Source organism: Dunckerocampus dactyliophorus, chromosome 2, assembly GCF_027744805.1.
Source record: "Dunckerocampus dactyliophorus isolate RoL2022-P2 chromosome 2, RoL_Ddac_1.1, whole genome shotgun sequence".
In the NCBI taxonomy this organism is placed as follows: Eukaryota; Metazoa; Chordata; class Actinopteri; order Syngnathiformes; family Syngnathidae; genus Dunckerocampus; species Dunckerocampus dactyliophorus.
Window position 1 is genome coordinate 29,069,195 of NC_072820.1, and position 23,289 is coordinate 29,092,483.

Below are 23,289 nucleotides of genomic sequence, written 5' to 3' on the forward strand. Positions count from 1 at the left end.
CACGCCCTGGGGATGCTCACATCGACACACCCTGCACGCATTGACAACACACACAGCGCTGAGAAAGCACTCTCTCTCCGTGGTCACGCTGAGGGGAGCAAATCCAAAGTTTACAAAAAAAAAAGACAACTGAGGAGAGTATTCTAGCATGTGGAGTGTGCTTTTTTTACGCTGTGGGCCTGGCTGGACCACGAATTGGTTGATGGGTTTCAGGGTCTGGGTGACACCGAACGCATCGCACCAATTCCTGCCGCCCAGCCAGAGCTGCTAAAAATCTTGCAAGATTTAGTCCCGCTGCGTGCGGGTTCCTCTTGTAACTCGACATGCCGGGTGTGTCGCGTGGCGTCAACCGCAGGAAAGACGTGGCTGCAGACAACCAGAGACCCACACATGCACCCCTCTGTGAGCCTGTGTTGTGTTGTGTCAAAACGTGTGGCTGCCAAAAGGCCGGTGTTGTGTTGTGTTTCTCAAGCTGAGCTGTGATGTGAGGCTCTGAACTAGAAAAGTGTGTGTTCTTTTTTTTGGCAGTGAGAGGACTGGGGTTTGGGGATGCACAGGTCCACTGGGAGTGAGCAGAGAGTGCAGCTTGAGGCTTGACCCTCTGTTCCACACAAAAGCAACGATGTTAACCTTCACTTGTGTCGACATCCTTTAGTAAAATACAATGGAACCTCCAAAGTCCAACGCACAGTTTGGTGTCGTAACTTGTGACTTCAACTCGGTGAGAATCTTTTTAAACAAGATCGTGTTTTTAACTGTCCCGCGGTATAGTCACATATGAACACAGAAGTTAAGCCCACATCAGAACATTACAAAGAAGGTAAAATAGCATATCATAGCATGCATATGTTTAACAACATCCATCCATTTTCTATCCCGCTTCTCCTCATTAGGGTCACGGGGTATGCTGGAGCCTATCCCAGCTGACTTCGGGCGACAGGCGGGGTACACCCTGGACTGGCGGCCAGCCAATGGCAGGGCACATATAGACAAACAAGCATTCACACTTACATTCATACCTATGGACAATTTAGAGTCTCCAATTAACCTAACATGCATGTTTTTGGAATGTGAGAGGAAACCAGAGTGCCATGCAAACTCCACACAGAAATGCCCAACGGAGATTCGAAGCGCTCTTCCCGATCTCCTGACTATGACCGTGTGGTTAACATGCCAACCACTAGACCACCGTGCGGCATGTTTAACAACAGTGCAGTGCAAATGTTTTAGAACACCACCCAGCTATCCATGCATTTTCAAATTTACTGTTTTACCTAAAAACAAAAGCAGAAAAAAGTCATGTAATGGATGGGGGAAAATGACTATTTTGCTGTTTAGGTCAAATAAAACTATGTTAACTATGTTAAAATATGGATTTAAAAGATGTTTTTTCCTTTTTATGATGGGTGTTCAAATACATTTGCTTAGCACTGTGCATTGCGTTGGTTTGAGCGTGGCCTCTGGATCCTATAATTTTTCACCTTTCAGGGAAGAAAAAAATGTGATGACAACCATAGAACAGGAATTACTGCAACGCAGAGACGACGATAATAAGAAATGAGAAATGTACAACGGAAAGTTAGCTGCTTAATGTGAAGAGACTCGCCTCACAGTCACTCAGCATCAAAGTTAACGGTAAAAATGCACTGTATTGTTTTTAAGGTTAATATTAACAGTGGTTAATGTCTTTTTAAACACGCATGGCAGCCTGTCCTGTTAATACAGGTTTTCTACTGGCTACCAGTTTGATCCTGGAACAGATCATTTTGAGTTTGTATTTATTTCCAATGGGGAAAAATTGTATTGTAATTCATACAAATGGGCATTGTATTGGTAGTTAGAGGTTCCACTGTAATGAAGTTCCAATTACTATTTGAAGTCCTTTGTGTTGCAACATGAGATTGTCATTCATAGCAAGTGCATTTACTTAGCAGGAAGAAAAAATATCTCATTAATCAGCATGTCCTGACATTCTATAGTATCAGCTGCATTTCCCCTGAAAGATAATTTTGAATCAGAGCGAGTGCGTGAGGGGCACCTAGGTTGACTGTGAGCCGAACTCGGCCCCCGTCCAGCTCCAGGCGGAGGGTGTCCGCTGAGTTGCGGGATGTGGTTGCCATGAGAACGCCATAGGCCCGCTGGGAGCGAAAGCGCAGCGAGACGTCCTCCGCCTCCGTGTGCATGGCCATGGGCAGCTGCACCTTCATGAATTTGCTGCCGTCATACGATAAGATGGTCGCGTCTGCGGGAGAGGACGAGGAAGGTGAGAGACAAGGCGGCTGGAGATGGAGTTTCTTACATATGAGCAAAGGAATCACAGCACTCCTTTATTGACTTTACAGTTCAAAAATAGCTGTGAACAAGTGTGTATCGTAGCTGACATTCCCAGCCCTGGAGTCACCATGCAAGACGCTCAGGTGATCCCAACTGTAATGTAATTTGCATAATCATTTGCATATTCATAATGTTTTCACCTCCGCTACCTGCTGGGGCCGGTCCTCAGCCGCTAAACTGTTTACCTCAAAGGACGTCATTCTTTATTGGACAATTACATACGCAGCTAAACACGCTCTTGATGTTGCTCTGTGTGTGTGTGTGTGTGTGTGTGTGTGTGTGAGTAGCGCTCTCCCTTCATTCCCTTTTCGCTCTCCTGCTTTGCTCCCCCCTCCCCTCGCTCTTCCTGTTTCCGTGGGAGACGGCGAGAGCCAAGGGAAAAACAACAGAACAGGAAGAGAGGGAGGTTCATGCATACTAATGAGCTGAGGAAAGTAGGGAAGGAGAGAGAGAAAGATAGTGTGTGCCATGTCAGAATAAGTGAGTGAATTTATGTGTGAACAGAGGAGGGTTTAGCCAGGAATGGGAGGGGTGGATGCTGGATGGCGGAAGGTGGCGGAAGCTCTTGGTTAAAATGCAAATGAACCCTCATTAATGTGCGTGAAGGAGAGGATAGTTGGCTGCTGTTATATCAAGAGATAACACACATTTTTCCACAGCTGACGAAATATTCCTTACCAGCCGCACCACCTCGCTCAACAGCGGGAGAAAAATGGCTGGCGAAAAGGAACGCAAGGAAGGGGTGGGGCGGGGGGAAGCACCGCAGTCCATTTTTCAAGCCTGTTTGTTCCCATTGGGAGTAATACACTGTTTAATGTTGGGTTTTTTACTAAAATTATGAATTAATATAGTTTGCTTTTACTTGTTTTGGCCATGCTTCACAAATTACGTTCAGGAACACCACATGATTACATTTATCAGCATGTCTGAAAAAGAGTAGGAAGAAGTAGCACTTATTTAATCCTACCCCTTGTCCATGTCTATTGCTGATAATTTATTCACACTTACAATAACTTATCTGTTTGTATTTTGTCGTTAAAAGTATGTAAAGTGTTTTAAGTGTCTTCATCTTCTATTTGGGAGAGAAAATAATAGGCAATGTGTAACAATGATTGATAGCTGATGCAGTGATGAAGGAAAGAAATGGAAAATGTTGAAAAAATGGAAAACAAAATAAGAAACTAAAGTAAGTAAAAAAAAAATTAAAGTAAATAATAAGTAAAGAAGAAAAATACAAAAAATAGAATACAAATAATAAGGGAAAATAAAATAAGAGATGAAAAAGGAATGTAGAAATAAATACTCTAGTAAAAAACTGACATAAATGTTCTATAATTCATAAATAAATGCTGCATATAGATTAGCCATAACTAGATACATAGCTTAACCATATATCGACCTACAGTAACCAGTTCCAAAGGGACACACATGCAACCTTCCTAAAAATGGTCAACGAGGACGTGTGGGAAAAATGAACTGGAAATATGTCTGCTTTTTTTCCGAATAAATATTCATGGCGGCCTGGTGTTTGTTCATTTAAGAAGAGAGAGGCAACAGAACAAAGAGAAGAGGAGGATGATGATGATGAGGATGGTGAGAAAGGGAAGGGAGGAGTGTAAAAAAAAAGGAGGGAGGGAGAGATGGAGGAAGAAACTGCAGGTAGAAGGCATAAACACGGCCAATCACTCTCTCCATCTGCTTCTCCATCTGTGCTTCCTTTAATCTACTGAAGCACCAGTTAGTGACCCCTCAGTGCACACGCACACACACACACACACACCTACACCCCCCCCACCCCCCCCCCCCACCACACACACAGGGCTGAGAAACGATGCCTCTTTTCTCCAAAATGAAACATTTTTATTCTCTTTCAGTTGAGACGAAGGCACTATCAACATTCCTTCCTCTTGTCTGACTCCACCTCGCCGCTGTAAGCGTGTTCCCCGGAGTCTAAAATTCATAGCTTTTACCCGTATCGCCTCGCTCTGTCAAGATCCTTGGCGGCTGTCTCCCACCGCTCCTCATCTTCTCACCTGCTGTCACACGTTGGTTCCGACCCAGCGGTTCCATCGCGCTCTGACATGTCAGCCGTTCACTTGCACATCGATTCCTGCCGGCCTTACAGCAGGCCAATACTCGTATTGGTTCTCCCTCCTGCCCGCCCTCACTTTTCACCTGCACTGGTCCCTCTGCGTTCTCTGCCTCCATCTTACGCTTGCTTCCAGACACATTATTTGTGTTGACAATAAAAATAACAAAGAACCAAAAATAGCAAGGCTCTGCTATTGTTACGAGTCTTCCATCACCCACAGACACACTTTTATTTGTCATAAATCTTTACATGTGGGATTTTTTAATGCACACCAGAGCAGTAAAGGGATGTGGTCTAAATTAAAATCAAGCTGAAATGACTCCTTAAAGCAGGGGTGTCCAAACACAAAAAAACATGAAGGATCCGGGCGGCCATTTTCTGAACAAAACATCCGCATCTTAAGCCTGCTTTATGCTTCTGCGTTGAGGCGTTTGCGTACGCTAGAAAACTTGCTCATCCTCTTCTAAAACCTATTGCTTAGCGTGACATGCACGTTGCTGCAACATGGACTGTAAGGAGTGTGATTGGCCAGCTTTATGTCCTGTATGCACAGTGGATACCCACACATTCGCGATTCAGCATTCACAGCCTTGCAAATTTGCACATTTTTTGTCAAAACTTTTTTTTTGTTTCTTTCAAAATGAGTTGTTAAAAAAAAATTCTTTACACTTCACTAATACTGTAATGTTTTCTCATCAAGAGTGAGGTTTCACACTTTGTTTGGTGGTCACTTATTTGTGTGCTGTGACTGGCCACATCGTAACTCTGATTCCATCTGTTCTAGCTATCATCTTACATTATCATCCATTAGTGGTGTGTAGCTATACATTTTATCCTTTTAATGTGCTTAATTAGTGCGAGAGGCATATTTAGGCCTTAAACCTGGATCGTGTCGAGAGTGAACAATGGCATTTGAAGAGACAAGGGGAGAGAGCTGATCTAATAAGACTAGGGCAGCAACTAATGATTTTAATGACCGATTAATTGGTCAATTATTTGAATCGGATTTTTAGAAAAACATATTTTAAATTTCCACCTCTTTATTCAGAAATAAAAGATTTGAACTGACAAAGCAAATAAGTACACAAACACCAGGTTGCCATGTGAATATTCTGTTAAAATAATGTTAAATAATACAAAATCTAAATGTTTGTCAAATAGCTTCAATGAAACAATAAATGTACACAAAAATACAATCATGATCATTTTCTTAGTTGATTAATATGAAGCTTGTTGTTTCAATTAATGGAGTCAATGGTTATGCCAAAGATGGACCAAATTAATACGAAGCAAACACCTACAGTTAGTGGTTGGGTCCGCAATATATAAGAAAAGAGGCAAAAATGCCCATCATTGTTTTCCAAAGTCAAAGCTGATATTGCTGTGTCTTGTTTTAGCTAAAAAACAAAGATAACAGGTCTGGTTTCATGGATGACTAAGGAAATTAAAAAATATTTACATTTAAGAGGCTGAAATCAGAGGATATTTACATATTTACATCAAAAACGATTCATCGATTACCAAAATTGTTGTTGATTAATTGGGTAATCGATTAACCATCAATTCATTGTTGCAGCTCTAAATAAGACTACACTATTATTGCAAATTCTGTTCAGAAATCGGAGGATAATGTCAAGCTAGCAGGAGGGTTTGGAGGGGTGCTGTGAGCAAGTCATGTGTCAAAAATAGACATTCTATGGGCATATCAATTACCCGTGTTTTTTCGCCATTCGCTGGTGGTCTAGGATCGTAAGCGGCACAAAAAGCGGGAATATACTGCACACAGCTTGTTCAGAGGGTGTACTTCACAAACACCTTCTCCTTCGACCACCAATGGACTTGTGACTATTGTAACACATTGATTAGTTCCACTAGTTCACATTAATAATTAGTTAATTTTTTTTTCTCGGTTGGGTGCAGAGTGAGCTGGGTGGCAGCCGAAGGCGGGGGACCTTGGCGGTCCGATCCTCGGCTACAGAAGCCTGAGCTGGTACGCGAGGTTGAGAAGTTCCGGCTAGATATAGTCGGACGCACCTCAATGCACACCAAGGGCTCTGGAACCAGTCCTCTCGAGAGGGGCTGGACTTTATTCTACTCTGGCAGTGCCAGCAGTGAGAGGCGGTTGGCAGGGTGCCAATTCTTGTTGCTCCCCGGCTCGTGGCCTGTACGTTGGAATTTAACCTGGTGAACAAGAGGGTAGTTTCCCTCCGCCTTCGGGTGGGGGGACAGGTCCTGACTGTTGTTTGTGCTTAAGTGTCAAGGCGTGACTGGGAGGAACGGCCTCCCCGATGTGAACCCGAGCAGTGATTGGTTATTGGACACAGATTGTCCATAATGAACACCATGTTCAAGCATAAGGGTGTCCACGTGTGCACTTGGCACCAGGACACCTTGGGCCGCAGTTCGATGATTGACTTTGTGGTTGTGTCATGTGACTTGCGGCCATATGTTTTGGACACTCGGGTGAAGAGAGGGTCGGAGCCATCAACCGATCACCACATGGTCGTGAGTTGGCTCCGATGGTGGGGGAGGATGCAGGTCAGAACTGGCAGGCCCAAACGTGTTGTGAGGGTCTGCTGGGAACGACTAGCAGAGTCCCCCGTCAGATGGAGTTTCAACTCCTACATCTGGGTGAGCTTCGACCATGTTCCAAAGGAGGCGGCCAACATTGAGTCCGAATGGGTCATATTGCTTGTCTCCATTGTCGAGGCGGCTGGTCGGAGTTGTGGTGGTAAGGTGTAGGTGCCTGGTAGCTGACAGGTACCGGCAGGTCAAGCGGTCTGTGGATCTGGCAGTCGCTGAGGCAAAAACTCGGACATAGGAAGAGTTGGAAGAAGCCATGGAGAACGACTTCTCGACCACCTTCTGCTGTCTCAGGAGGGGGAAGCAGTGGACAGTCAACACTGTGCATGGTGGGGATGGTGTGCTGCTGAACTCGACTCGAAATGTTGTGAATCGGTGGAAGGAATACTTCGAAGACCTCCTCAATCCCACCGACACGTGTTCCAATGACTCCATGACTCCACGGTGGGCTCTTTCATCTCTGGGGTTGAGGTTGCTGAGGTTGTCAAAAAGCTCCTCGGAGACAGTGCCCCGGGGGTGGATGAGATCCGCCCGGAGTTCCTTAAGGCCTTGGATGCTGTGTGCGTGTCTTGGTTGACACAACTCTGCAGCACCGCGTGGACATCGGGGGAAGTACCTCTGGATTGGCAGACCGGGGTAGCGGTCCGCCTTTTTAAGAAGGGGGACCGGAGAGTGTTTTCCAATTATCGTGGAATCACACTCCTCAGCCCTCCTGGTAAAGTCTATTCAAGGGGTTATGTAGAGGAGGATCCGCTGGATAATTGAATCTCAGATTCAGGAGGAGCAGTGTGGTTTTCGTTCTGGTTGTAGAACTGTGGAAGGGCTCTACACTCTCGGCAGAGTCCTTGAGGGTGCATGGGAGTTTGCCCAACCAGTCTACACATGTTTTGTAGACTTGGAGAAGGCATTCGACCGTGTTCCTCGAGAAATTCAGTGGGGAGTACTCCGAGAGTATGGGATATCAGACCAGCTAATTCAGGCTGTTCGCTCTCTATACGACCGATGTCAGTGTTTGGTTCGCATTGCCTGCAATAAGTTTGACCCGTTTCCTATGAGGGTTGACTCCGCCAGGGCTACCCTTTATGTACAGAATTTCTAGGCGCCGCCAGGGTGTTGAGGGGTTTCGGTTTGGTGGCCGCAGGATTGGGTCTCTGCTTTTTGCAGATGATGTGGTCCTGCTGGCTTCATCAAGCCGTGACCTTCAACTCTCACCGGATCAGTTCGCAACCGAGTGTGAAGTGGCCGGGATGAGAATCAAAATCTCGCCGGAAAAGGGTGGAGTACCATCTCCGGGTCAGGGATGAGATCCTGCCCCAAGTGGAGGAGTTCAAGTACCATGGGTTATTGTTCACAAGTGAGGGAAGGATGGAATGCGAGAACGACAGTGTGGTATCTGCAGTGATGCAGACTCTGCATCAGTCCGCTGTGGTGAAGAGAGAGCTGAACCGAAAGGCAAAGCTCTCAATTTACTGGTCGATCTACGTTCCTACCCCCACCTATGGTTATGCTTTGGGTAGTGACCAAAAGGACAAGGTCGTGGGTACAAGCGGCCAAAACAAGTTTTCTCCATAAGGTGGCTGGGGTCTTCCTTAGAGACAAGGTGAGAAGCACCGTCATCCGGGAGAAACTTGAAGTAGAACCGCTGCTCCTGCGCATTGAGATGAGCCAGATGAGGTGGCTTGGGCATCTGATCAGGATGCCTCCCGGACGCCTCCCTGGGGAGGTGTTCAGGGCACGTCCGACCGATAAAAGACCTCGGGGAAGATCCAGGACATGTTGGAGAGACTATATATCCCAACTGGCCAGGGAACGCTTCGGGATCCACCAGGAGGAGCTGGACGAAGTGGCCGGGGAGAGGGAAGTCTGGGCTTCCCTGCTTAGGATGCTGCCCCCACGACCCGACCTCGGATAAGCGGGAGAAGATGGATGGATACATTTTTTTTAGACTATGCCAAGGGCCAATACAAAGGTGCAGTTTGGACATCCCTGCCTTAACGAGAACCCATAAGAGACATTGCTGAATATAAATGATGGTCTTTACATTGAGGGGGGTGTTATTTCCTCTATTGTCCTCACCTCTCTCGCAGGAACGTCCCAGGTATCCAGTTCCCGAGCAGTCGCATACGTAGCGGTTCCAGCCCTCCCTGCAGATGCCGTTGTGCTGGCAGGGGTTGGAAAGGCACTGCTTAGGGGGCTCCCTGGAGCATGATGGCTTCACCCCCACCGCCCTCTGGGCCTCGGCCAGTCGCCGGATGTCTTTGCTCTGGCCGTCCACGAACAGGTCCCGGATGCAGCCCACGTAGCCATAGTTCAACAGTGCCGTCCACACCTGAGGAGGAGAAAGGTCACCTGTGTTGACCATCTTGAGCGATGACTCTGACATTTGGCAGTTGTTTAAAATCTAATGGTGAGAGGAGCTCTCAGTTATAAACGACTGTATTCTGTTTAATTAGCTGCTACATGCACATGAACAATGGAAGCTGGTGTAGCTGCAACTCCATATTTTCTTTCATTTTTACTTCCTGTGTGTCTGGGATAGGCCTGTCACGATAATCGATAAATCAATTAATGCAACGATAACAAAAACAACGTTGATAATTTTGTCGGCCTCAATAAATTGACATGTACATGTATGTGTGTTTGTTTTCTTCATCTCTCTTTACCGCACAGGCTGGATTACAAGAGAGTTCACTCTGCTTGTGTCTGTTCACTGGTTCTATAGTGAAATGAACAAAGACAGTGAACCCTCCTGTCAGCCATTCAGCCTCTTTGTTCCAGTACGTGGAGGCGGGGCTACTAGTGAGTGAATACAATCAGACAGAGTGCTAGTACCATATTAGTGTTAGCAAGCAAACACTAATATGAATGAAGGCACAAATGCGATGGTTTCTAAGCCGAATGCCACAGCCCCGGTGTGAAGGTGCCAGAGAGCCTTCGTCCCTACAGTCTGCGCTTACTGAGGTGTTTGGTCAGGAAAGTAAATATAAACAAAACAGCGCAAACTGGTACGCGCTCACAAACAGTGTTGCTCGCTACATTTCAAAAGAAATGCAAACTTCCAATACGTCTGAAAAGCCAACATTTCGGGAAATGTTAGAAATGTTTGACAGACAGTACGAATTTCATAGGAGAATGTACACGTACATATCACAAACAGCAATTCCTTAAATGTATAACCGAGTGAAAGAAGGCGTCAAGGTCATCAGAAACATTTCATTTTACTCTACCACCACAGATATGTTGTCCAGCTCAAATATGACACCCTACATTAGTTTAACAATACACTAGATAACTGTGTGTGTGTGTGTGTGTGTAGATTTTATTGGAGTGTTTTGGAGTTTTTTTTTCCTAACAGATACAGGGACTATTTTTTTATTGTTTTTGGTTAGGATTTTGATTTTGATTTAAGTGCAATTTTTTTGCTAGTCCATTTTATTTTCATTGAGTTTTTTTTGTCTTTTTTTTGTTTGTTTAATTTATTATGTTGTTTGTTTAATTTATTTGAAAGCTCTTGACATTTCAATTACAAAGTTAAATACTCTTGAGAAATTAAAGTTTATTGCTTTTGATACAATGTACTATTATGTATTATTATGCCATATAATTAACAAAAATGCTGTCAATAACATCGATGATTGACAATAATTTGTAGGGCAATTATCGTCCAGCAAAATTTGTTATTATGACAGGTCTAGTCAGGGGTGTCCAAACTATTTACACCCAGGGCCACAAACAGAAAAATCAAAGGAGGTGGGGGCCATTTTGATATTTAATTTTTTTTCTAAAAAGGCTATTCTAATGTAGATATGCAAAGAAGTTCTATATAAAAGAGGCTGCATGTCAGCTTTGCGTTAAATGTGACAAAGCGGATTATTATTATCATGATACAATGAGTGCAATATTAATGTTTATTGGAGTGCGTGTGAATGCACCTCACTTTAGTGTGGTAGAGAATGAGGAAGCATTGTTCCGAGGAAGAACAGAGAGATGTGTTTGCACATTGGAGATACATATACAGTACTGTGTTGGAACTGCTGCTGAAGTGCTAAGGTATGAAATAAGTAAAAAAAAAAAAAAAAAAAAGAGCATCAGACTCTGTGTACGTCTTATTATTACTAGTGTTAGTATCAACATTTAATTTTTTTTTTTTTTACTTTTTTGCTTTTTGGTCCCATTATTTCTGTTGTTTTTCTGTGGACACTGTGGAATAGCCATGCGTCCGAATACTTTTTTCCACTTATGAGTATGCATCTTTGCTGTTTTTTACACAAACACGCACCTCTGTAGGGAAGATGAGTCCGGCACGGTCCTCAGGAAGTCCACCGAGGTAAAGCGTCTCGTCCAGGTCCAGAATCTCGCTGTCACCTGGCGCTGTGTATGCTGTTCGCACGCTGTTCACTGAGATGGTCCCTGAACACACCAACAATGACCTTCATCATCATCATCATCATCATCATCGCCACTGAGATGTTCACTGTCTTGCCACCTCCCTTTGTACCTCCTCCACATCACAAGTGATGCAAATTTGAATGTGGGACGGCCTCATCAGTGAGTCATTAGCGAGGCGGTCCGCGCCGCCACCAGAGTGCTATGCAGCATTTCGTCATCATCATCAATAAATCATGGGTTTATTTTCAGCCATGAGTGCAGTTACAGTTAACAAAAACCAAGAAGTCAGTAATGAGGGAGGGTGACTAAACAGAAACGTACTTGCTTACATCTGGCTGTTACTGTGTTATTGTAATTGCCCTTAGACATCAACAATGTAATAAACAATGCCAGCGTTTATTGATTTCTCTAATCACCGCCACACTGAAAGTTGGATTCAATAACCACTGTTTGTTTTCTTACTACAGGCAGCAGGCAGACAAACAGGATTACTTCCTTTCTACAGGGAGCAGCAAAGCAGTCAAATTTAGCTCCGGACCGCCGTGCCAACAACCCTGTCCCAAAAGTGACGTGGAGCAGAAGGCGGGTGCTACCTTTTCTGCAACCCTTCCCTTATTGAACCTTCTTTTTTACTAATAGGTTTTTTCTTCACAACACTCCCATTTGGCCACTGGCACTGGACATCTCCAATGACTGGTAATCGAACCTGCACCATCTGAACCAAATGAGCAGCATGGTCACTACAGCCACCAGGGCGGTATACGATGATATAAATAAAAATTAACCACATAATTGACTAGAACTAATTTTCCTCAATGTTATTCTGACACCTACCTGAGCGTCCGTCCCTCTGAAAGTCCACGTGATACCATTCTCCATCATTGACCTTCTTGTCTATGGCCTTGGTCTTGGTGGTCCCTGAGCCCATGTCCAGCAGCAGGTACAAGTGGCCGTCCAGCATCTCAATGGCAAAGAAGTCCACCTGCAAACAAGAAAAATTGAGAAAAAATGAGAAAACAATGCATTGTTGTTGGCTATATACGACAATAACAATGTTGTTCTTCCGAGGTGGTTTAAATATGTTTTTTATAGGAGATTTGGGGAGCTTTCTCAAATCCCATAAAAAAAAACATGCAATGTTTTTGGTAGCCATTTGGATTATTATTGCAGTCATCCCTTGTTTATCACGGATAAGTGAATTTCCACAAAGTAGAATTCCTAAGTTATAAATTGAATGTATTTTCATAGAGCATAGACAACCTTTTTACAACCTTCTAAATATGGTTTTAAACATTATTAGAGCCCTCTAGACATGAAATAACACCCCCATAAAGAAAATATGAGATAAAGGATAAGACATAATATAGACGCAGACTTATTTTAAGCCACTTTGGGATAGTTTTTTGTAAAGTCGCTTGCAAATTCCCAAGTTCCTTGTTGTTTTGAGCTTGTTTTCAGAGAGCTAGTCTCTTGTTTCTTTCGCGAGACCTGGCAACACTGACACATACCCCTTGCCTAGTTTGTTTCATTTGATACGCTTACTACATGCTTATACAGTAATAATACGTATGTACTTGTGCATTATAACTACACACAATCACTAACCTGTGAAAATACTGCCACTTGTTCGATGATGATGATTAGATACACGTACCCAGGCCTTGGTCTTTGAATGGGTGAGTACAGTGTGGCTTCTGAATTGTCTATATTTACATTTGAGGTAATTTTGTCAATTTTATGCTTGAAAATGCTTAATTTAGGCCAAAAATATGTCAAATTTAATTAAAAATGCATATTTTTTGGCTACTAATTGGCAGTCAACCACACAACAGCAATAATTAAACAGCAAAAATTAACATATTTTGAAGACCGTGTCACAGTGAAGCCACAAAAGTCAAAGCATGAAGTGGCGAGGGACGACTGTACTATGTTTGTCGTCGTTTAAGGTTCATGTCTGTCAACAGTTTCTACCTTGACGGTAGGCGGTGTACGGGGATCCTTGCGCTGCATCTGTCTGGGCTTCCCGTGGCTGAACAACATCAAGCCGTTGGGCTCGGTGGTCCTGAAGTCAAAGGAGATGGACCCGGCCTTCTTCGCTGTCCACTTGCTGAGCGCCACGAAAGACTCCGGTGTGTCAAATGTCACAGGATCCAGCGTGGCAACACTCTCGCACTTAAAGGACACCACGCCACTAACCTGGGGATGGAGGTGGGTGGGGTGGGGGTGTGTGTGTGTGAAATAATTCGTTAGATTAGCCTTATTCGTCAATTGATTGAAATTATGCCAGGCTCTCCTCCACTTTCAAAATGTAATCTCATTTCCTGAGTGGATGCCTTCTTTCAAGCCCTTGTAGTACAACTCTCACAAAAATATGTCTGCAGCAATTATGTAAAAGGATAAAGACAATATGGCTGCCTACCTTCATCTTGGGGTCTCCCTGTTTAGCGAGTCTCGACAGCTCCAGCCGCACATCATTATTCTTGTACACCACCTTCGGGGGGAGAGATTTGGGGAAGAGAGGAATGGATGAAACATGAAGTCACCTTCAAATAACAAAAGAGAAAGGCTTCCATTTTGAAGAAATTCTTGGAGTCTTTTCAAAATGCTCATGCTGCGTCACATAATTGAACATTGGGGAGTTTTCTTTAATTATCTGTCTGTGTCACTACAGTGCGCGGGAAGAAGCAAAGGGGATACGGCATCAATTCAAGAATGCTTTTATGAGTCCCAAATGAAAGAAGGAACAAGACACCTATTAGAATTTGAACAGAAAAAAGCCTTCCTCCTTAAATTCAAGCATTCTGGGAATTATTATTATTTTTTTTATACATAAAATAGACTATTTTGAGACAAGTGAGCAGCATCGACCTCATCTCTGGATAACTCCTATTTGTCCCACATGCCTTTTTATTCTTCATCCAACACAGAACGCTCTCTGACTGAGCGACAGCGACAAGGAGCTTGTGCTGAGCATTCTGATGTGGAGAGCATGGAGCAAACACAGGCTTGGCTTTATTAACCCACGGCTTCTTCTCTGACCCGCCGCCGCTAAAATGGCACTTCTGCACTGGCCTTTGCCCTCTTTTTTTACATTTATGTCTCATTTCTAGAAATTGATTCATGGCATGTTTTCATTGGCTCACACGGATGATCATATCATCGTATTAAATATGCAAATGTGCCATTGGAGGCTGTGCTTTGACAGCGATTGCCTCGTTTAAACGCCATCAGTCTTAATGGAGCAACACAGAGCGCATTCAACGCTACAGATAGATAGCCCTCTCTTTGTCATCTGACTACTTGTTTGTTTATGACACACTGCGTGAATGAAGGAAACACACACACACCATGTGCGTTGATTTGACATGGAAGGTTTTCACGTGTCAGTGTATGTTTATGTGTGTATTTATGTAGGTCAGTGTTTATATGGGCGTGCATCACACGAGTTGTTCATCGGATGAAGCGTCTCTGTGGCGTAGCAAATTAGCATGTTGTGCTTAGCGCTGTAGCTAGTCCCTCAACGACATTCATCAGTGATTCTCTCTGATGCTGGCGAGGGCACATGCGTATGGGACTCTTACAGAGAAACTGCCAATTGGAAGCATCTCTGTTTGTGTGCGAAATTAAAACAACAAAACAAAAATGAAGGTAACCTTGGTAAAATTGTTCCAGGGTGCTTTAGACAATATTGTACATCCTTATGTAGTTGCTTAGCTGCAAAAGTGACCAGACAAGCAGAGACCTTGTTACCATAATAATATAAAATCATATACTTTAAATATACATTTTTCACAAAATAAAGCATTATATTAATTATAATTTAAAATGTATTACAATACACTAGAATGCAGAGAAATGGCAAGAACCAATGCAGACAGAGTGGACGGAACTGATCTGAATGTGCGGACAAACTCCTGGGAAAATAAAAATGGATGCACACAGAGGCAGCTGGAAGGTGAATTGGTGTAAGATCATCACTACTACTGTACAAGGAACTCTTTTACAACATTTGAGAATGAAGGTGCTACAATTATATAATTAATCGACAACTATTTTGGTGTTCGATTAATCGTTTTTTGATTGAAAAATGTAAATATGCTCTGATTTCAGCCATTAAGTTGTGAATATTTTAATATTTGATCAACATTTTTGCTTCTTTTCTGATATGTTGTGGACCAAACCACTAACTCTTTGTTTTTGGCTCCTATTGATTTGGTCCATCTAAGGTCTAACCAATTACTCGACTAAGAAAATAATTTTTTATGCAGCTCTATTTGCCTCGGTAGGTGCGGCTGTTTTGGTCAGCAACAAAGTCACCCAGATAGCACTTGTTGCTCGATCCACTGAATGTTTTTACATGAAAGTTGGTTGTTATTTTTTCAATTTCATGGCCGTGAAGAAGATGTGGCCCTGCATGAGAGATGCAAGTTAACAAAAATTGTCAAGCTATGCGCACATCTAAGGATGCAGAATCTTGCGTGTATGACTGAATCAGTCACAGGAAAACAGGAACAGGCAAAACATCAAATTCCATATTTGGTCTGCTGATATCTTTGTGACAGTCTCCCAAAGTAAGGCCACCCCACCTCTTTCAAACAGCCCATGAAGTTGTTGCTGACTGGGGACCCCGGAAGGTCAGCTGTGCTGGGGCTCCCTCCCACGTAGAAGAAGTCGTCAGAGCCCAGCATGGTGTAGTCCTCCTGTGTGTAGCCCGTGGTGGTCAGGATGCCGTCCACAGAGATGGTCACCTACACAACAAAGCACAGGGAAAGGACACGCTATATACTCACACCAAAGGCGCCGCTAGGCACTAGCTAGGTGCAGACCAGCCAAATTTGCCCCCATTACTCTGGCAACCAATGTGTGTGATGCACTCTAGCGATGAGAAGGCCTGATTGGTTTGGGGAAGTGGAAGTTTGTGTTGCTGTATTGGTATGTGTGATGTTGTAGGTCAATGTAGTTTTGTGTCGGCGTGTTCGGTCACTATGTCTGTGTGTGCAACTTGGCTACCATCATGTACAGTTTTTTCCACCCAAAAGACCAGGGTTCAAATCTGGTTCCATGGTTCTATTGTGACAATTTGTTGTCAGAAGTGGGGTTGTTATATCTAAGATTTGTTTTTTTGTCAGAAGTGGGATTGTTAGCAGGGATGTCCCAAATGGTGTCAGAACTGGGACGATTAGTCATGAGGCTAGTTGGAAGACCCATCGAGACCGGTGAACTCTCTGCATTTCACCACAGAGATGGGTAAGGCACATTGAGGACTGGAATGGGGCACCTGCCTGGGACCTGGACCCACCCACTAGGAGGAAGTGAGACGCAGCAATCTGGCTACCATGTTCTTCCATGACATTACTAAATATCTCAAAGTAACCTCCCTTACCACTCAAGGGAATATTCTGTAGGACTAAAATCTCCACCCACTTCAGCATGCATGAACTGTGTGATTATTGATGTAAGCACAATTTGTGTGGAACGAGTACCCACTTAATGTTATCCAAATGTTCATGTCCACGGCAATGTTTCGGTGTGTCATTGGGGCACTGTGTTGTTCAATGCCTGCTAAACAGACACAGTAAATAAAAAGCCGTGATGTGCAAGGTTGCACTTCAGTGAAGGGCTAGCCTCATCTGCTGCACAAAGCGCTGACTCGACCTTTGCATTAAAGCTGTTTGTCCTCAGCGACAGAATGTGATTTACTCCCTAATACAACTTTTGCTTTAACGGTCTGCCTATACCAACACTGAAGCAGCCCATTCACCCGTCTGAAAGCCTCTTGGCTGGCACTGGCATCCAATCCTGCCTCTAGTTAGCATTCTGATAGCATATCAGCGCCAGTCAGGCTTAAGGTGTGGGTAAAATCTCCACAGGCGTCTTCGTGCCATTTCCTTGTTAGTAGTAGTGTTGGGTTAGCAAGGTTAGGGTGGATGATGTTAGTAGCTGCCATGATGTTGTTAGTGTGTTGTTAGTTGCGATGATGTTGTTAGTGGGTTTGCCATCTGAGTGGGGGGGAGTTGGTTAGCTCAGCAGGTCCAAATGACGAATACACACTTATTATGCGCGCGCACACACACACACACACACACACACAGGTGTTAGATGGTTCATTCTACAAACACACACACACACGCAAACACATATACGTAAACATACGAGCATGCAGCCCGTTTCATTCTGCATGCAAAGAGGTGATGCGAGAAGAACAACAGCGATGCGAGTCACAGGCACGATGGACAACATGCAGCGACAGCTTGGAGGACCACAAAACAAACAAAAAAATCAAGAGGAAGTCCATATAAGAGGAGAGGGGCTATCTGCGTCACGCCATGCAAAGAGGGAGACGGGCCGCTGGTGTGCAGGTGAGGGATGAGCCAGTCAGAAGTCAGTCACAGAGTAATGGAGTGAGAGAAGAACAAGGGAAGAGAAAAGGGGGAAAGGTTTTAAAGTAAAAAGTGGCTGGCAAGGAAGGAAAGGACTGAGAGGGATTGGGTCTTTTTGTTGTATAAAAAAATTACCAACCGCACTTATCCTTTTATTGATTTACTTTTTGATGCCTATGGTTGAAAAATAAATAGACACGGGGGCAAAAGCCAAACTAAGAAACAATTAGAATGATATCTACCGAACAATGGAGTTTGTTTACCATAGCGTGTCCAATGCCTGAGTGCTTTGTAGGAGAGGGGGGAAGAAAGGAAAGCAAATAAAAACTGTGAACTTTAGGAAGGAATTTAAAAAGAAAACAAAAAGGAAGGCTAGAAGGCCTCTGGTGAGGTTGGTTGGAGTGGTTTTCGCTAGGAGAAGGGCACAGGTTAGGTTAGTAGTATGAATCATTCCATGGATGGTGGTTAGTTTCACTGGCAGGTTAGTAAAAAGTTAGTAGTCACGTTAGTAAGTACACACAGGCAAGATAGACGGCATACAGCAACCGCCGGCGTCTCACGTGCAGAACAACGTGAGACGCCACTCTCAACTCATTCACACGATTAGAAGAAATACTCACCTAGAGCTGAAAGCCACGCCAAACTGGTGCTTAAAAAGCCACTGTAAACTAAGACATTCATTGTCGCACTAACACAGCCACGCTGCAGACGGACACCTGGCCAAGCTTTCTTCTACTCCAATTATTAGTCTTTTGCTGCTGTTCTTGTGGCCTTTTGGTCTTTGCCACCTGCAGCAGTCACTGTGGTGCTCCAGTCACATGATGCACACCGAAGCTAGACTTAGCAGGCACACATATTTGTCATTTTCGATTCAAAATGCCTGCTCTAATTAAAGGTGACAAAATATATGATATGTTAGCTAAGAAAAGAATATAAATTGCTTGTTTCCTCCACCAAGGAGGTGAGGTTATTTGTCTGTTTGGAAACCTAGTACTCTTTTTAAAATATCTTTTTTTTAAAACAATGGCTTGGTGTTTCCAAATCTGGGTAAATTTTAATTAGCGATGTATTTATTATTAGAACCCTGTATTATGTATTTTTAAAATAGATTTTAAAATATTAAATGAAATGTTTTCTATATAGAGTTGTCCCTAGCTACATCACGGTTCAAACGTCATGTAATCACTCTATGACAGTTTTTCATGAAGTAATTAATAAATTATTTCTGTTTCGTGGCTGAATACGGCCTATTGTTAGTATAAAAAATTTGCACACTTAACCAAAACCTAAATTAAGCATTTTCTAGCATCAAAATGGCTAAATGAATTAACTAAATGAACTAGAAATACAAGGCAGAAGCAGCATTCTAATTGTGCATGTAGTATTCTACATTGGCCACTAGGTGGCAGTGATGGGTGAGACAAGGACCAGATGTGATGCCAGAAAAGGCATTTAACAGGCACAATAGTAATTACATAATAATCATAATAATAACACGGGCTACTGTTGGGCCCATAATCTATGTCAAACTAAAAATCAACTCTGAATCTCCGAGGTCATGATGAGACAATAGCCACCGCAGGAAGCACGCTGTCCAGAAAAAACCCACAAGGAACTGCTAACGTGTGTCTGTTATCTTATTTATGTCCAACATGTCTTATTTTCTCAGATTTTATATCCTATATTGGATAATACAAATGTGCCTATAGGGGTGTCATTTCATGTCCAGAGGGTTGTAATAATGTTAAAAAACGTATTTAGAAGATCAGAAACCGATTTGGTATGCCATAACTACGAAAGTATTACATTTTTTAATCCTACTTCGGAAATTCACTTAGAGCGGTTGAGTCTGGCAGCAATTAACTACAATATACGAGGGACGACGGTAGATATTTTTTGGGGTACATTTTCTTATAATTGGATCAAACTAAAGTTATTGTTCATAGAAAAAAAACAAACAGGAAAATTAGACAGCGTCTCTGCTGGTTGCAGCCAGCTCGTGCTCTATTTACCTCACATGCCTCAGTTCTTAGTCATTAAATACTTGACTAATCCATTAATATGACCAGGTGTGAGATGTTAAAGCCTATTGTATCAAATGCAAAGATGTTACAAGTAGGAATGTTATGTTTGTTTTGTAAATGTTAGTTAGTAATGTTATACGGTTACTAAACAGTTCTTGGCAACAGCGCTATGGTTACCTGTCTCAGGTTGCGGGTGACCTTGACGTCGTGCCAGGCGTTGTCGTTGAACTTGCCATTGACGGGCTCCACCAGGGCCTCGAAGGCCCCGGAGCCGAGGTTGATGACGAGTGACACGGCGCCGTTCTTCAGCGCCAAGTTGACGTAGTCGGCCGACTTGCCTGTGTGCAGCATCAGGCCATTGCGCTGCAGTGTCTTGAAGGACAGCGTGATCTCGTCACTGCTGGACTGGATGGGGTTGGGCGACAGGTCGTAGCAGAAGTACTCGGAGCCCTTGAAGGTGGCGACGTACTCCTCGCGCGCTGACAGTTGAGGCGGAAAAGAAAAAAGAAGAGGAAGCGCAAGTAAGTGTGGGGGCCACTCATGTTGAGCATAATCATAGTGATTAGTACAATTTCTAGGCTGCATCGTGTTCCTCCCACGCCGCTCCGTACAATATGCTCTAAGATGACAAAATGGTGGGTGTTGATCAAAACCAGCCGAGAAAAACAAAGCTCAGCTGGGCCCGGTTGAGCGTGACGCGGATGCGCGGTTCACAATATTGTTTAAGATGCGCACAGTGTGGTTATTGTCAAGCAAATCCTCACTGACTCCAGCACTCGGTGAGAGGAATGAAACAATTGGCGCTGTAGCGCTAATTGTACCGTGGAGTCGTGTGTAAACAAGCTTTGATCACTCATGTGGGTTGCAGATTAAACAGAATGGAGACAGTCGTGAGTCTGCGGCGTTCCAAACTTGTTACGATATCTGCCATTCTCCTGCTTTGGAGAGAACAGCTGTGCTGGCACGACGTCTGATGTGATGTGTTCTTGTTTGACAACAGGCCTCATTACGGGACGGTCATCAAACGCTTGGACGTGCTGTGATGAAGATGGAGGAGCAGAAGCGACCATTTAGGATTCAGACCGGGAGTCCGGCAGCCAATAGCTGCTTACCTTGCACGAACATTAGTGACCCCCAAGAACATTAGACCAAGGTTTCGCAATCCATCATCCTTAAGCTCTCAGTCTCTTATCTACTTGCGCACACATGCAAGCAGAGGAACAAATAAGCACTCCTACACACACAAACACACACAACTGCGTGAAAAGTGATTGCAATATCGAGCTTGCATACACAAGCGAGGGCGACATTTTCCTCCCCGTGTAACTCGTTGGTCTCTTTTTCTCGGCTCAGGAGCCTCTGGCACAGCCACCATCTTGTAGCTTGCAATAATGAAGAGAACGGAGGGGGACTGAGCGCACACCAACACACACGGCAATGGGTCGCGCTGGGTGAGGAGGGAGGGAGGAAGAGGATTGACACGTAATGAATAAAGCGAAGTGTAATAGGTTATTACAGTAGTGGGGAGAGTCAGTGGGGGCGGGGGTGAGAATATGTCACAATTCAAAGAGCAATTATGGCAAATTGTCTTCCACAAGAAGGCAAAGAAAAAAGTCTGAATGCCGATAGATAGGAGAGAAGCAACACGTCACTTGCCAGCATGTGTGCTGTTCTTTCCTTCCAGCATGTTAATTAAGAACTGTGTGTGAGTGTGTGTGTGTGTGTGACACAAAACGGCATGCGGACAAGTATTTGCGGCGTGGTATTTTATGAGCATGTGACATGCAAGAGGGGTAGGGGGGTCCCGGTCTCTGTAAATATTAGTGTATTGCTGTCAGAAAAGCTATTACCAAGCCAGAGCCTCAGGCTACTCTTCACTAAGAGCGGCACACAACAACAAGAGAAAGAGCAGCCACAAGCACAAAGCATCAGCACACGTGCACACAAATGCAGATGAGTTGTTCACAGCCGCAGTCTAGCTGTAATTTACACAGGTGTCGTTAGGGGTTTCCGTGCGGCGCGCCTCCATTCTTCCACTAATTTACACACATGTCGTTAGAGCAGACGAGAGCACATAAAGCATCCGGAGTGCTCTGACCCGTGAAGGCTCACTTCCTCGTCCTATTGCATCACACCAAGCTACACTAAGCTGACTGACTGGAGAATCATGCAGAGTAAAACCCGCTTATGTGGGCAACAGCAACTTTTTACAAACCAAGTACCACAATGCATGCTGGGAGCCGGCATCATTCCCAATTAGGGGTGTGAAAAAAGATCTTTATCTCAAACTATCGCAAAAATAAACCCTTCTATGCATTATTGATACTGTACACTCTCGCTTTGTATAGTTTTTTTTTATTATCATTAAAATATAGTTGCTATAAACTTCTAGTGCCGTTCCTTCTCAGTGAGCCAAGTCACCATTTTACATCTCATTGAGGAGGAGCTCATCGCCAAAATGGGCGGAAACCACAGAAGAAGAAGAAATGAAAGAAGAAGAAAAAGCAAATACACCGCACGTAATAGCAGACTCGGCAGGTGAAGTTAAATGGAAAGATCTCGTAGCATAGTTAAAATCTAAAGTATGGACTCATTTGGCTTTTATAGCTTGGACGAGACAACGTTGACTTTGCAGTATGGAAGAAGTGTCTGACAAAAATAGGACACACGACAGACTTGATCAGAAACCTCGTTTGTCACTGCACTCACAGAGAAAACTGCCCAGTAAGAGAACAAAAACATAATATTACAAGAAAAGAAGGTAAGAGACAAAAGTTGAAATATTTATAAAAAAATAAATTAATAAAAAGAAAGGAAAAATCAGTAGAGAATGGTAGATTTCCAAACAAAATGAAAACAGCTAAAGTTGTTAGAATTTTCCAAACTGAGACAAACATCAATTTACAAGCTACCGACCTGTTTCCTTATTACCACAATTTTTTAAAATAATCGAGAAGCTATTCCATAACAGGTTGGACAAATGTATTAATAAGAATGAATTACTCGCGGATAGCCAATATGGATCCAGAGCTAACATTTCAACCTCCACGGCACTGACTGAAATTACCGAGGAAATTACCAACCCTATAGACCACAGAATGTGTGCAGCTGCAGTATTTATGTATGAGACAAAAGCTTTCAATACAATTAATCACAACATCCTAATTACAAAATTAGAAAGGTGCAAAATCAGAGGGTTAGTTTTGAATTGGGTCTAAAGTTAGCTAGCTAACGGTAAGCAATATGTGAAGCTATGTGAAGAATATACATCTGCAAGTTTAAATATTTTGTGTGGAGTACCCCAGGGACCAAAACTGTTTACTTTTATATAAATGACATTTGTAAAGTGACAAAAGACTTACAGTTAGTATTATTTGCAGATGATACCACTGCTTTTTGTTCTGGGGAAAGCACACAAGATTTAATTAATAAAGTCACAGATGAAATGGCCATATTGAAAAGATGGTTTGATAAAAATAGATCATTC

At 43.5% G+C, this 23,289-nt stretch overlaps 1 protein-coding gene across 18 annotated transcripts in view; it reads right to left on the bottom strand.

Annotated features, from left to right (window-relative positions):
• The window catches only part of nrxn1a (neurexin 1a), a 92,766-nt gene that overhangs the window by 35,892 nt on the left and 33,585 nt on the right, over window positions 1–23,289 (bottom strand). For 13 of the 18 annotated variants that reach the window (XM_054767757.1, XM_054767774.1, XM_054767773.1 and 10 more), the window contains 9 exons: window positions 19,980–20,281; window positions 18,042–18,065; window positions 15,985–16,146; window positions 13,818–13,889; window positions 13,370–13,594; window positions 12,233–12,380; window positions 11,289–11,419; window positions 9,086–9,338; window positions 2,039–2,242 (listed from right to left, as the gene is read on the bottom strand). In XM_054767757.1, coding sequence (XP_054623732.1) covers window positions 2,039–2,242; window positions 9,086–9,338; window positions 11,289–11,419; window positions 12,233–12,380; window positions 13,370–13,594; window positions 13,818–13,889; window positions 15,985–16,146; window positions 18,042–18,065; window positions 19,980–20,281 — 1,521 coding nt within the window. The remainder of the gene's footprint in view (window positions 1–2,038; window positions 2,243–9,085; window positions 9,339–11,288; window positions 11,420–12,232; window positions 12,381–13,369; window positions 13,595–13,817; window positions 13,890–15,984; window positions 16,147–18,041; window positions 18,066–19,979; window positions 20,282–23,289) is intronic. The other 5 variants (XM_054767771.1, XM_054767770.1, XM_054767768.1 and 2 more) reach the window with 1 other exon arrangement.